The 14,001-nt window shown below is 46.6% G+C and overlaps 1 protein-coding gene across 3 annotated transcripts in view; it reads right to left on the reverse strand.

The window, feature by feature from the left end:
• The window catches only part of golga4 (golgin A4), a 220,065-nt gene that overhangs the window by 170,799 nt on the left and 35,265 nt on the right, over positions 1-14,001 (reverse strand). For all 3 annotated transcript variants that reach the window (XM_038809827.1, XM_038809826.1, XM_038809825.1), the window contains 2 exons: positions 4,690-5,010; positions 2,905-2,952 (listed from right to left, as the gene is read on the reverse strand). In XM_038809827.1, coding sequence (XP_038665755.1) covers positions 2,905-2,952; positions 4,690-5,010 — 369 coding nt within the window. The remainder of the gene's footprint in view (positions 1-2,904; positions 2,953-4,689; positions 5,011-14,001) is intronic.

The following is a 14,001-nucleotide window of genomic DNA, read 5'->3' on the forward strand; positions in this document are numbered from 1 at the left end:
CCATGCACCCCGCTGGCTGGATATTCGGTTCAGTACGGGACGAGAGCCGAGGCCGGGGTGGAGGTTTGACTCAGGGTTGTTGGCGGATGGAGATTTTTGTGATAAGGTGCGGTGGCGATTAGGGATTATGTGGAGTTCAATCAGAATGGGGAGGTGTCGGCGGGCATTTTTTGGGGAGCACTGAAGGCAGTGGTCCAGGGAGAAATTATCTCATTTACAGTTCGTGCGAATAAGGAAAGGAGGGCGGAACATGACCTTCTGTGAGCGAGATAGTGGAGGTGGACAGGGAATATTCGAGGATGCCCTCCGTGGAGGGATAGCGAGGAGGAAAAAGTTGCAGGGGCAATTTGATAGGCTGACAACGGGGAGGGTGGTAGGGTAACTGCGTTGGGCAAGAGGGGTGCAGTACGAGAATGGGGAGAAGGCGAGCCGCATGCTGGCGCACCAGCTGCGGAGGCAGGCTGCGTCCAGGGAAATATTGAAGATCCGGACTGGGGCAGGGGATGTGGTGTCAGAGCCAGGGAAGATAAATGAGGCATGTAGAGAGTATTGCCAGGGACTTTATGAGGCAGACCCAGAAGGAGACTGGGCGGTTTCTGGACGAGCTGGAATTTCCCAGGTGGAGGCAGCAAAGAGACAGGCGTTGGAGGAGCCCTTGGGGCTGAGGGAGGGGCTGGATAGTATCAGGGGTATGAAGTCGGGGAAGGCCCCTGGGCCGGATGGGTACCTGGCGGAATTTTATCAGGAATTTGCAGCGGACCTGGCACCACATCTGTTGGGGTCGTTTAATGAAGCATTAGAGAAGGGGAGTTGCCGGAGACAATGAAGCAGGCGGTAATCACACTAATCCCAAAAAAAGGGAAGGATCCGGTGGAATGTGGGTCGTATAGACCCATATCACTATTGAACACAGATGTGAAAGTATTGGCTAAGTTGTTGGCAGGGAGGATGGAGGATTGTGTCCCGGGGCTGGTTACAGAAGATCAAACAGGCTTTGTGAAGGGCAGGCAGCTCGCGAGTAATATAAGACGGCTGTTGAATGTGGTGATGAATCCATCGAGAGCTCTGGTACCGGAGGTGGTAGTGTCCATTGACGCGGAGAAAGCATTTGACCGGGTGGAGTGGCGGTACTTGTTCGAAGTTTTGGGAAGGTTTGGGTTTGGGCCAAGATTTGTGGCATTGGTGCGGTTGCTGTATGTGGCGCCAAGAGCGAGGGTGAGTACGAATTATATGAGCTCACGAAGCTTTGACTTACACAGGGGTACCCGCTGTCACCGCTGCTGTTTGCGCTGGCCATAGAGCCATTGGCGATGGCTCTCAGGGGGTCAGCAGAGTGGCAGGGGTTAATGAGGGGACAGAGAGAGCATCTGGGTATCACTCTATGCTGATGACCTCTTGCTGTATGTTTCGGATCCTTTGGAGAGTATGGGAAGGATTATGGGCCTATTGGGGAGGTTTGTAGGGTTCTCGGGATACAAGCTGAATGTAGAGAAAAGCAAGGTATTCCCGGTGAATGAGCTGGCACAGCAGGCTAATTTAGGGGGGATGCCATTTGCGGTAGCGAGGGACAGGTTTAGGTACTTGGGGATTCAGGTAACGAGGGAATGGACGGGGCTCCGTAAGTGGAACTTAACAAAGCTGGTGGAGGAGGCTAGGGAGGATCTTAACAGGTGGGATACACTGCATTCAACGTTGGCGGGGAGGGTCCAAGTGGTGAAAATGAATATTCTGCCGAGGTTCTTTTGGCGGGGGGGGGGGGGGGGGGGGGGGGGGGGTGTGTGTGTGTGTGTGTGTGTGTGTGTGTGTGTGTGTGTGAAAAGGGAGGAAAATCTGGGAAGAATGTTTCCTGGGGTGTTTATTTGCGCAAATAGTCACATCAGAATATGATGTCGTGTCATCAGTAGCGACCTAGCTCAAAAACGGGCAAGATTCGGTACTAAATATTCTTAGACACAAGATGTTCAGTAAAGATAGGGATGGAAATACAATAGGGCAGGAGATACGAAAGCCTGACACGCATTAACAGATTCAGAAACAGCTTCGTCCCCGCTGTTACCAGACTTCTGAATGACCCTCTTATGGACTGAACTTTTTTTTTCTTATGGACTGAACTGATCTCTCCACGCATCTTCTCTATCATGCAGTGTATCTGTCGTATTTCCTGTGTTCATCATGTATGGAATGATCTGTCTCGACTATACGCAGAACAATACTTTTCACTGTACCTCTGTGCACGTGAAAATAAACACACATCCAGAAAAAAAGTCGTAATATTGATCAGAGACTACTACAGTGATACATTAATACTTTGCATCTGCCATTATGAAGGCAGATGCTGTCAAAATCATAGTGAAAGGAGAGGTAGTTGAGACACTGGATAAGCTAAAAATTCATAAAAAGCGGAGGTATCAGAAAGGTTGGCTTGATCAAGTTAATCGGCACAGGTCTTATTAGAATCTTGGGCAGAGAATCGGGGATCATTTGGGAGAGTAACTGTCTTAATGTGCCTGTAACTAAATTTGTGTTGAATCGGGAACCTGTGTTTGTCCTTTGTTCATCCCGCAAATCAGGGCACCTGGGTAAAAACGTTGTAGTAACAAATGTCGAAGTGCCTGATAATTTACGGACAACAAGACGATAAGCAGAGACAGAATGAACAGTCTCACTTGGACATATGTGAATTAAAGAAAGTCAGCATGGATCTGTTATGGGCAAATTGTCTTCCCAAAAATGCCGCGAGCAATTAACTCCTTGTTCACTCCCAACTCACAATCATTGGAACCAAACAGAGGTGTAACTTGTACAGCACACTTATACTCAGAGCTATTTACGCGCAGTCACCAGTTTGATGACTGATAACTGGGTGGTCTATAATCAGTTATCATGGCTGAAATCTTCATTTACCTGCATTTTTTCTTTGTCTCTTTGCAAAGTCCGATAGGCTGTGACTAACTGAAGGAACAAAAACACGTTATGCATTTGCTCAAAATTCCATTTTAAATGCATACATTTATAAGTATACGGAATACATATGCTCCAAATAAGTGATTTGCTTCCTCAAAGAATCCAAACCTTTACATACTTTGACAATTCCATAAGAAAGTTTGGCCAATTCTGCTACACGGGGACACCAAATACAGGCTGGGTAACCACTTTTCAGAACCCCGTCTGTTCAATTTTGAAGGATGATCCTGAGCTTCATTTTAATTCTCACAAAAATCTAACCTAATTAAAATATGCATTAAAACTATTCCAATACATTAAAATAATCAGTCAGTGAGTCACATCCTGAGTGCATAGTCTCATTCATACATCAAAACCCTGTTAAATGTTTTTTAAAGAGAAGGACACAAACGAGGTTTGGAGCTGATTTATCTTGCATCTGAGGGATGTAGCTTTTTACCTGAACTCAAACAACAGTAATACTAAGATGATCACATTGTTCATGAAATAAAGTTAAAATCTTTGAGAGCTCATTTTGTCAAGATTGATCTGCTTCCAATATCTGTACTCTTAAAGAGTCTATTTTCCGAGATAACAATACTAGGCAAGACGTCTAAAATGGTTAGCACATACATACAGCAGTATAGGAGAGTTTCTCGATTGCAAGATCTACTTGAAAGGATTTTAAGAACTTCTGGTGGTAGCATGTAAGGGAGAGGTCGCTCATTAGGTAGCTCTGACCAGGATCCGTGATTTTCAGGCATTTTTGCCCGATAAAGTCCACATTGTCTGATTACATCAACCTTAATCACTAGGGGGACTCCCCAACTCCCACCATTGATTACAACTTTCATGTGGATCTTGCAATTGGATACATTTAGTTCCCAGAGTGGTATCCATGTCTCAATAATGGTTTTACAACACCAGGTTAAAGTCCAACAGGTTTGTTTCAAACACGAGCTTTCGGAGCACTGCTCCTTCCTCAGGTCACCTGAGGATTTGTGTATGCAGTTCATTCAGATTGTTTCATGAAGAACATTTATTTGGGTCACACACACTGGTCTGTCCTTCTGCTCTTGTGCGTTACTCTTTCACATGCAGTTGCAGACATAACAGAGCTAAAACAACTGAACTTAGCAATTCATGATGTGAATCGACAAATAAATGTGCTGTGTTCATAGACTGGTAACATTGCCACCGTCAATCATAAAAATGATGGGACCAAGCTCCATTTTAAGACTTGGGCGGATACCACAGTTGACCTCAATATTATCACAAAGGCTTACTACAATGCCAAAATGCTAATCTTCTGCCGGAATTTGAAACAAAAATCTTGGTTTCCCATTCAGAGAAATGAGAGCTGGACTGTTGTGTATTCTGGTCAATATTACTACATCAAGCAGAACCATCATTCACTCCATTGCTGTTTGGGTATCTTTCTCTGTGCAAAGTGGCTGATCCATGTCTTTGTATATCACATCAAAACAACTTATTGTATGGGAATTTCTTTTGAGATATTTAAGAGAGATTGGTTTGTGAACTGCAGGGAATGATTTACCAAAATATGATGGATCTGACATATATATTATTTCAGTCGCAGTACTACGTGTGTATCTAGATTGTATGAACTGCGGTAGTTCAAGGCGTTGCTTCACCATCACATTCTCGAGGGCAATTAAGGATGAGTAATAAATGCCGGCCTTGCAATTAATGCTCACAGTTATTGAGTTTTTAAAAAGTTCTTACCTCTGAATACTTCAATCTATAGTTGCCCAAGCTCCGCTCCATTCTGCGGAACTGGTTGGAAGATGGGTCCTTGCTAAGGCTCTCAAAGTTACCTGTAGAATCTTCTGCCTCACTTTCAATGTCTGACGATGGATCAAAGGTGCTACCAGGACTTTGAACATCTGCATCAAGTCGATTGAGGGATTCCCTTGAAGCAGATCGTACAAGTGATTCTTTCGAAGGAGACGGGAAAAGGGTCTCTTTTGAAGAAGCTCGAAATAAAGACTCGATAGATGGAACACGGAGTTGAAGTTTTTGGGCAAAGGTTTGCATCTCGGGCTTCTACAACAGAACCAGATAATTGTTATTTATCCAAATGTCACAATCTTTATCAAGCCTCAGAACAAGAGAGATAAAAGGCTTCTTTGGTTAATCAAAAATTAAACTTTTCAGATACTGCACTTCTTTTGATTGGTTATACATTTGCTTATTTGAAATCCAAATGACCATGCTTCAGCTAAATATCAGTTTTATATCAACAGTGCTTATCTTAAGTAACAGGCTCAGACGTAACTTCAGCTGGAGAACTCCAAGCTAGAATATGGGTTTCACAGTTTTAAGAAAATTGAATCTGCTCAAGGCACATTTTCTCATTAGCTTTTAGTCCATTATCAAAAATGTTTCTAATTTTGGATTTCCGGTGGCAGCCATGGTATGAGTGGTCGCACACAGGGCGGTTCCTGCGTGAAGGCAGAGTAAAGAGCTCTTTTTACCCAAAAACAGGAGTAACTTCGAGAGAAAAATGTAGCTGAAGGTCGGCCTGGCTGAAGGAATGGAAAGCTCAAGTGCCATGGGGTACATCACAAGGATGCTGGTGGAGGGGGTGCTGGACAAGGCTGCTGAGGTGGACAGAGTCCACAGGTCTCTGAGGCAGAAGCCAAAAGCTGGGAAGCTGCCATGGGCAGTGATCGTAAGACTCCACAAGTTTATGGAGAAAGAGAAGGTCCACAATGGGCCAAGGAGAAGCGGAACTGCAAATGGTAGAGAACAAGATCCAAATGCACGAGGACATTGGAGTTGAACAGGCAAAATGGCGAGCCTGGTTCAGTAGGGCTACAGTGGTGCCGTAGCGAAGGCAGATCAGGTTTGGGGTGCTTTACACCCAGCAAAACTATGAGTGACTTATGAGGGCTGGAAATATTATTTTGAGACCCCAGAAGCGGCCAAGGATTTATCAAAGAACACAAACTGGGGGGAACTGAACATATTTAGGAGACTGATGTGCTTGCACTCCAGAACAATGGAAGATACGGGTAGAGTGGGGGCTTAGAGGGAGTTCATCTTTCTTTTTCTCCTAGGTGGAGGGTATTTCTTTTTTCTGTTGGGTCGACAATGGGTAGCAGGAATGAAAAGTATGCAAGAGGCTGCCGTCTCTCCCCCCCCCCCCCCCCCCCCCCTCCTCCTCCCTTCTGCCTGTGGCTATGTTTTTCTTTTAGTTTGTCTGTGGGGGAGGTGACCTGTGTGTGCTGTACTTTGTTTGCGTGGGAGAGGGTGACGTCTGCGGGGAGCCTTCTGCATGGAACAAAAAGGGGAGGGTGGGAGAGGGGTGGGGTGGGGAGCCTTTGGAGTTGTCACGCTGATAGGTAATGCTGGTGAACGGAAGTGAAGTGGGGGAGATGGGCAATGGGGTCAATGTCGCAGGGTTGGCAGAGAAGTGTGGTCAAGGGCGGAGAAGAGGGCCATCTTGGATGGGCCAGGTACAGGGTGAAATCAGAGAGGGTAAAGCCGAAAAGGGAGGATGGTGGACAGGAGAGGGGAATGGAAGTACAAGCCCCTGGTAAGGTTTATAACATGGAATGTACAAGGGCTCAATCGATGACAAGATCTCGGGTTTTTGCGCACCTCAGGAGTTCAAAGGCCGAGATGGTCTTTCTGCGGAAGACTCATCTCCGGCTGAAGGATCAGGTTAGGCTGAGAAAGGGATGAGTGGGTGAAGGAAACCAGCTATTTTTGATAGGTAAAAGGATTATTGATTTCGCCATTTTGATGTAAATACTAAAGCCCACGTCAAAATTCATTTTTAAAATGAATTCCATCATAAGACTGCAAACACAACCTCAGATTACAAAGCGTACAACTTGCAATAATAAAAGCATGGATTTGAAACATTTGAAACATTTGCAGCCTAACTAGAAGCAAATGAAAAAATTCAATAAAGGTCAAAGAGTGCACCATAAGTTAACATGAATCTACCATTGTTCAAAATGTAAATAAGTATAGCAGTCAGCAGAAACCAGATCTGATAAAAAGTTTAAGTCAAATTCCAACACACAGCACACACCCAAAGAAGCAACATATTCACATCTATGTTGCACATTGATGATTGACAACTAACCATCCAATCAAATGCATTTGAGACTCATCTACGCCAATCAACACATTACAGGGGTAGGAACTGATGGAGTCAGACTGATAACATTTTCCTTAAAGACAGATGTCCGGACAGCCGTTTTCATTCCGGGAACACTCGCTATCCTTATTTCGTATTTTCATATTTCTATTCTAACTCTTAAATCCGCGCAAGCTGTTTGCTTTGCGCAAGAAACCATTACTGTATTTTTAAAGTTCAATTTGTTTGTAAGCCACTAAGTTTGATTATATCTCTTAAAGTCTTCTGCTGGCAGGGGCTTTACTGAGAACATTTGATTTGTAACCACAAGAAGATTTCAAACTCTCAATTATAATCAATAGACACAATAAAGATGTAATTTCGCACCCGAGGCATGTAGCTTAAATTTCTACTGAGTTGAAGTGTATACGAGACTACACTGAACCACACAGTAGATTTCAACAGTGGGTCAGGTATTCCACTCGTGGGTTTGACTCAAAGACGCGGGGGTGATGAGCAAGAAAACCGGGTTTGTGAGTGCAAAGGAAGTGAGGGATCCAGGTGGGAGATATGTGATGGTGAGCGGAATATTGGAGGGGACACCAGTGGGACTGGTGAATGTATATGCACCAAATTGGGATGATATAGGTTTTATGAGGCGGCTGTTGGCAGCGATCCCAGACTTGGTCACGCACCAGATGATCATGGGAGGGGATTTTAATTGTGTTCTAGAGCAGAGGATAAATGGGTCAAGCCCCAGGTCAATGGGTAGGTTACGAATGGCAAAGGAGCTGGTAAGATTCATGGAAAAGATGGGTATGGTGGACTTGTGGGGCTTTAAGAACCCAGGAGGGAGTCCTCCTTTTTCTCACGCATTTACAGGGTGTACTCAAGAATCAGCTTTTTTATGGTGAGCCAGGTGGTATTGGTAGAAGTGGAGGGGGCAGAGTACGCGAGGATAGAAATTTCGCACCATGCGTCCCACCAGCTGGAGATTCGGCTTAGATCGGGACGGGAGCAGAGACCGGAGTAGAGGCTCGATTCGGGGTTGTTGGTAGAGAGAAGCTTTTGTGATAAGATGCGGTCGGTGATTAAAGACTATGTAGAGTTGAACCAGAACAGGGAGGTGTCGATGGCCACATTGTGGGAGGCACTGAAGGCGGTGATCTGAGGGGAGATTATCTCGTTCAAGGGACATGAGGATAGGGAAAGGAGGGAGGAGAATGAGTGTTTAATGAACGAGATAGTCGGAGTTTTCAAGGGCGCCCACACGGAGGGGTTGGCGAGAAAAAAAGGTTGAAGGGACAATTTGATTGGTGTCAATGGGGATGGTGGTGGGGCAGCTGTGCAGGGCAAGGGGAGCGTGCAGTATGGGTAGAAGGCAAATCAAATGTTAGCACGACAACTATGGAGGCAGGCCGCGTCCAGGAAAATATTGAGGATACGGATAGAGACTTGGGAAGGTGGTGACGGAGCCGGGGAGAATAAATGAGACATTTAGGGAATACTATAAGGAGCTGTACAGCGCAGACTGGTGAGGCTTTGGAGAAGGGGAAGCTGCCGGAGACGATGATGGAGCAATTATCACATTGATACCAAAGAAGGGGAAGAACCCGTTGGAATGTGGGTCGGACAGGCCCATATCGCTGTTAACTGCAGATGTGAAAGTGCTGGCTATGTTGGTGGCGGGAGGGTTGGAAGGTTGTGTCCCGGGGGTGGTCGGAGAGGGCCAGACAGGCTTTGCAAAGGGCAGTCAGCTTTCTAGTGCATGGTAGCACAATGGTTAGCACTATTGTTTCACAGTGCCAGGGTCCCAGGTTAAATTCCCAGGTTGGGTCACTGTCAGTGCGAAGTCTGCATATTCTCCCCGTGTCTGCGTGGGTTTCCTCCGGGTGCTCTGGTTTCCTCCCACAGTCCCGAAAGACATGCTGTTAGGTGAATTGAACATTCTGAATTCTCCCTCAGTGTACTCGAACAGGCGTCGGGAGTGTGCCAACTGGGGGGTTTTCACAGTAGCTTTATTGCAGTGTTAATGTAAGCCTACTTGTGACAATAATAAAGATTTTCATTATTAGTAATATCAGGAGAATGTTAAAAATGATTATGACTCCGTCGAGAGGTCAGGTACCGCAGGTAGTGGTGCCCATGCAGGCGAAGAAGGCATTTGACCGGGTGGAGTGGTGGTACCTATTTGAGGTCCTGGGAAGGTTCAGGTTTGGGCCGAAGATTGTGGCATGGGTTCGCCTGTTACGTGACGAATGTACGGACCAGTGATACAGGTTCATGAAATTTTGAACTGCACAGGGGAACAAGGCAGGGGTGCCCGCTGTCGCCGCTGCTGTTTGCGCTAGCTATAGAGCCTCTGGCAATGGCCCTTAGGGGATCAGCAGAGTTGCAAGGGATTACGACGGGGAGTAGGGAGCATCAGATGTCGCTATATGCAAATGACCTATTACCGTACGTGTTGGGCCCGCGAGAGAGCATGGGGACGATCATGGGCCTGTTGGGAAAGTTCGGGGCATTCTCGGGATATAAATTAAATGTAAGCAAAAGTGAAGTGTTCCTGGTGAACAAGCTGGGTCAGCGAACCAACCTGGGGGTTTGCCATTCAAGGTAGCCAGAGACAGATTTAAATATCTGGGGATTCGGATAGCGAGAAAGTGGCTGATGCTGCATCAGTGGAATCTAACAAAGGTGGTGGAGGAGGTCAGGGCAATTTAAACAGGTGGGACATGCTGCATCTGACTCTAGCCCGGAGGGTCTAAGTGATGAAGATGAACGTTTTGCCGAGGTTTCTATTCGTAGTCCAGACGCTTTTGATTTTTGTACCAAAGGCCTTTTTCCGAAAACTGGAGAGGATTTTTTCAGACTTCATGTGGGCAGGGAAGGTACCACGGGTTAAGAGGACCCTGTTACAGAGACAGAGAGAGTCAAAAACCTATCTATCTCTGTCATAAGACCATAAGACATCAGAGCAGAATTAGGTGGCAAACGTGGAGGAGGTTGATGGGAAGGAGAAGGGTCAGAATGGGTCAGGTTGGAGGAAGGATCCTGTCGGGGATCCAGCATGAAGGCTATGGTGATGGCAGCGTTGCCACTGGCGCCAAGGAAATACACGGAGTGCCCAGTGGTACAGTCCACAGTAAAGGTCTGGAACCAGCTAAGAAGGCATTCCAGGACAGAGGGGCTGTCGGTTTTGACGATGCTGTGCGAAAACTACGGTTTCAAGTCGGGGGGAGACAGACGGCATGTGTAGGAAGTGGAGAGAAGTGGGCTGGTCAGGGTAAAGGATATGTACTTGGAAAAGAGGTTTGTCAGTATGGAGGAACTGAAGGAGAGGGCAGAGCTTCCAAGAGGAAGAGAGTTTAGATACATGCAGGTAAGGGACTTTGCGCGGAAGGTTTGGAAGGAGTTCCCCGGGTTACCGAGGTATGCCCTGCTGGAGCAATTGTTGCTTCCGGAAGGAGAGGGCAGGATCGGAAACTTATGTGGGTGGCTGGGAGAGTAGGGCTGGTGAAGATTAAGGAGAAGTGAGAGGAGGAGAAGTGAGAGGGGGAGCTGGGAGAGTAGAAAAACTGGGGAGTGTGGAGTGAGGGGCTACAAAGGGTAAACGCAACTTCCTTGTGCGCAAGGATGAGCCTGCTACAATGCAAGGTGGCACATAGGGTACATATGACTCGGGCAAGAATGAGTGGGTTCTTCCAGGGAGCGGCAGGCGAGTGCAAGAAGTGCGGGCAGGCACCAGCAAAACATGTATATTTGGACACCGGCCTCCAGTGACACAAACAGCCTTCCCACCACCCTCTATCTCCTATCACTAAGCCAATTTTGGATTCAACTTGCCACGTTACCCTGGATACAACATGCTTTTACCTTCTTTATCAGTACTCAATGTGGGACTTTGTCAAAGGGTTGCTGAAATCCATATAAACTACAATAACTGCATAACCCTAATTGAGGGGCAGCAGGGTAGCATGGTGGTTAGCATAAATGCTTCACAGCTCCAGGGTCCCAGGTTCGATTCCTGGCTGGGTCACTGTCTGTGTGGAGTCTGCACGTCCTCCCCCTGTGTGCGTGGGTTTCCTCCGGGTGCTCCGGTTTCCTCCCACAGTCCAAAGATGTGCAGGTTAGGTGGATTGGCCATGCTAAATTGCCCGTAGTGTCCTAATAAAAAGTAAGGTTAAGGGGGGGTTGTTGGGTTACGGGTATAGGGTGGATACGTGGGTTTGAGTAGGGTGATCATGGCTCGGCACAACATTGAGGGCCGAAGGGCCTGTTCTGTGCTGTACTGTTCTATGTTCTATGTACACACCTGGTCACCTCCTCAAAATTCAACAAAACTTGTTAGGCATAACCTCCCTCTGTCAGCCATGCTGACTGTCCCTGATCAAACCTGGCCTCTCCAAGTGGAGTTCAATTCTGTCCGTCAGAAATTTCTCCAATAGTTTCGCTACCACCGATGCGAGTCTCACTGGACTGTAATTCCCTGGCTTATCTCTACCACCCTTTTTGAAACGTAAAACCACATTAGCCATCCTCCAGCCCCCTGCTACCTCCCCTGTGGCCAGAGAGGAATTAGAAATTTGAGTCAGAGCCCCTGTAATTTCCTCCCTTGCCTCCCGCAGCAGCCTGGGATACAACTCAACTGGACCTGCAGATTTGTCCACTTTAAAGCCTGCCGAAACCTCTAGTGCCATCTCGCTCCATATGTCAAACTACTCAAGAACCTCACTGTCCCTTTGTTTGAATTCTGCAACCACATTCTCCTTCTCCAAATTGAAGACAGATGGGAAGTCCTCGTTTAACGCCCAATGACATCCGGCTTATCGCACAGGTTCCCCCTTGGTCCCTAATGGGTCCTATTCTTTCCCTGGTTATCTTCCTTGATAGATCTTGGGATTTTACCTAATCTTAACTGCCAGTTCTTTTTCATGCCCCCTCTTTGCTTTCCTAGTTCCTTTTTGAGTTCCTCCCTGCACTTTTAATACTTCACAAGGGCTTCTGTAGATTTGCTCCCTTTGTACCTCTTTTCCTTTGTATCAAGTCCTGAATATTCCCAGACATGCAGGGTTCTCTGGACGTTTTGCTCCTACATTTCACTCTAAAAGGAACATTTTGGGCCTGTACTCTTACCAATTCCATTTTGAACACCCTCCAATGTTCTGCTGTAGATTTACCGAGAAGTAGCTGTCCCCAGATCCTGCCTTATCTTAATAAATTCAGTCTTCTCCCAAACTAAAACCGTTTTTTGCAGACCATTTTTCCCTTTCCATGATGAATTTAAAATGTACAATGTTGTGGTCACTATCACTAAAATGTTCCACCGCTGCTACCTCAGACACCTGTCCAACTTCGATCCCCAGAACTAGGTCCAGTCCTGCACCACCCCTTGTTGGACCTTCGACATACTGATATAAAAAGCTCGCGAATACATTTCAAGAAATCATCTCATCTAAACCCTTTACAATGTAACTCTCCCAATTCAGGTTGGGGAAATTGAAATCCCCTGCCTAATGTAATTACTCTATTATGGCTTTTGCACACCTCAGTGAATTGTCTACATATCTGCTCTTCTATTGCCCGCTGACTACTTGATGGTCTATAATACACTCCCAGCAGTATTCCTGCCCCCTTTTTATTCCTAAACTTTACCCACAAAGCCTCATTGGAAGATATTGTCCCTCCTCACTGCAGTAACAGACTCCTTAATAATAATGCAACACCACCACCTCTTTTACACCTTGCCCTGTCCTGCCTGAAGGTTCTGTACCCTGGAATGTTGAGCTGCAGCCCTGCCCCTCTCTGAACCACATCACTGTTATGACAACAACAGCACAACTCCACATGTAAATACAGTCTTAACTCATCTGTCTTACCTATGATACCCCTAGCATTAAAGGCCATCCTGCCTTGCCGTACTCCCTTGGAACGCAACATGCTGCATCCCTATTGCATTAACACTTTGTGTTCACTTCCACTGCCTAATTAGTTTAAATCCTTCCCAACAGCAAGAGCAAACCCATGTGCAAGGATGTTCGTCCCATTCTGGTTCATGTAGAGACCATCCCCAGAAACGATCCCAGTGATCCAGGAATCTAAACCCCTCCCTCCTGCACCAACTCTTGAGCTATGCATTCATCCGTCTTATTCTCCTATTTCTGTACTTGTTAGCTTGTGGCACTGGGAGTCATCCAGAGATTACAACCTTTGAGGTGCTGCTCTTTAGTCTATTGCCTAGCTCCCTAAATTATTGACGCAAGGCCTCATCCCTCATTCTACTGAAAGTATTGGTACCAGTGTGTACCACGACCTCTGTCTTATCACCCTCCCCCCTTCAGGATGCCCTGCAGCTGCTCAGTGACATCCCTGACCCTGGCACCAGGAAGGCGGCATGCCATCCTGGATCACATCTGCGGCCGAGAAACAGCTATTTGATCCCCTAATTAACGAATCCCACTATCACTCCTGCATTCTTCTTCCTGCCCTCCTGTACAGTCAAGCCGCTTGGTCTGCACTCCCTGGAGGAATCAGATCCTTCATCAGCTTCCAAAATGGAAAATCGATGTGTGTGCAGGATCCTAGGGGACTCCTGCATTACCTGCTTGTTTCCTTTGACTTTCTGTTGGTCACACATTCCCTTTTTACCTTACGTTGCTTGAGCTGTGGTATGACCACGTCTCTAAATGTACTATCCACTTACCTCGCAGCCTCACGGATGTACCGAAATGTCTCCCACCACTTCTGCTCAAGCTCCGAAACGCGGATTTCAATTTCTGCATTCAGGAGCACTTTCTGCACCCGTGGTAATCTGGGCTACCAGTGAAATCCATGACTATGCACCTATGACAGGTCACATTCCACTCGGCTGACCTCACCTGCCATGACTTAAACTCTGGTTAACTGAGCTCTATGTGCTAACTTGGCTAATTACTTAATCTCAAAGA

This window comes from Scyliorhinus canicula, chromosome 10 (assembly GCF_902713615.1).
Source record: "Scyliorhinus canicula chromosome 10, sScyCan1.1, whole genome shotgun sequence".
NCBI lineage: Eukaryota > Metazoa > Chordata > Chondrichthyes > Carcharhiniformes > Scyliorhinidae > Scyliorhinus > Scyliorhinus canicula.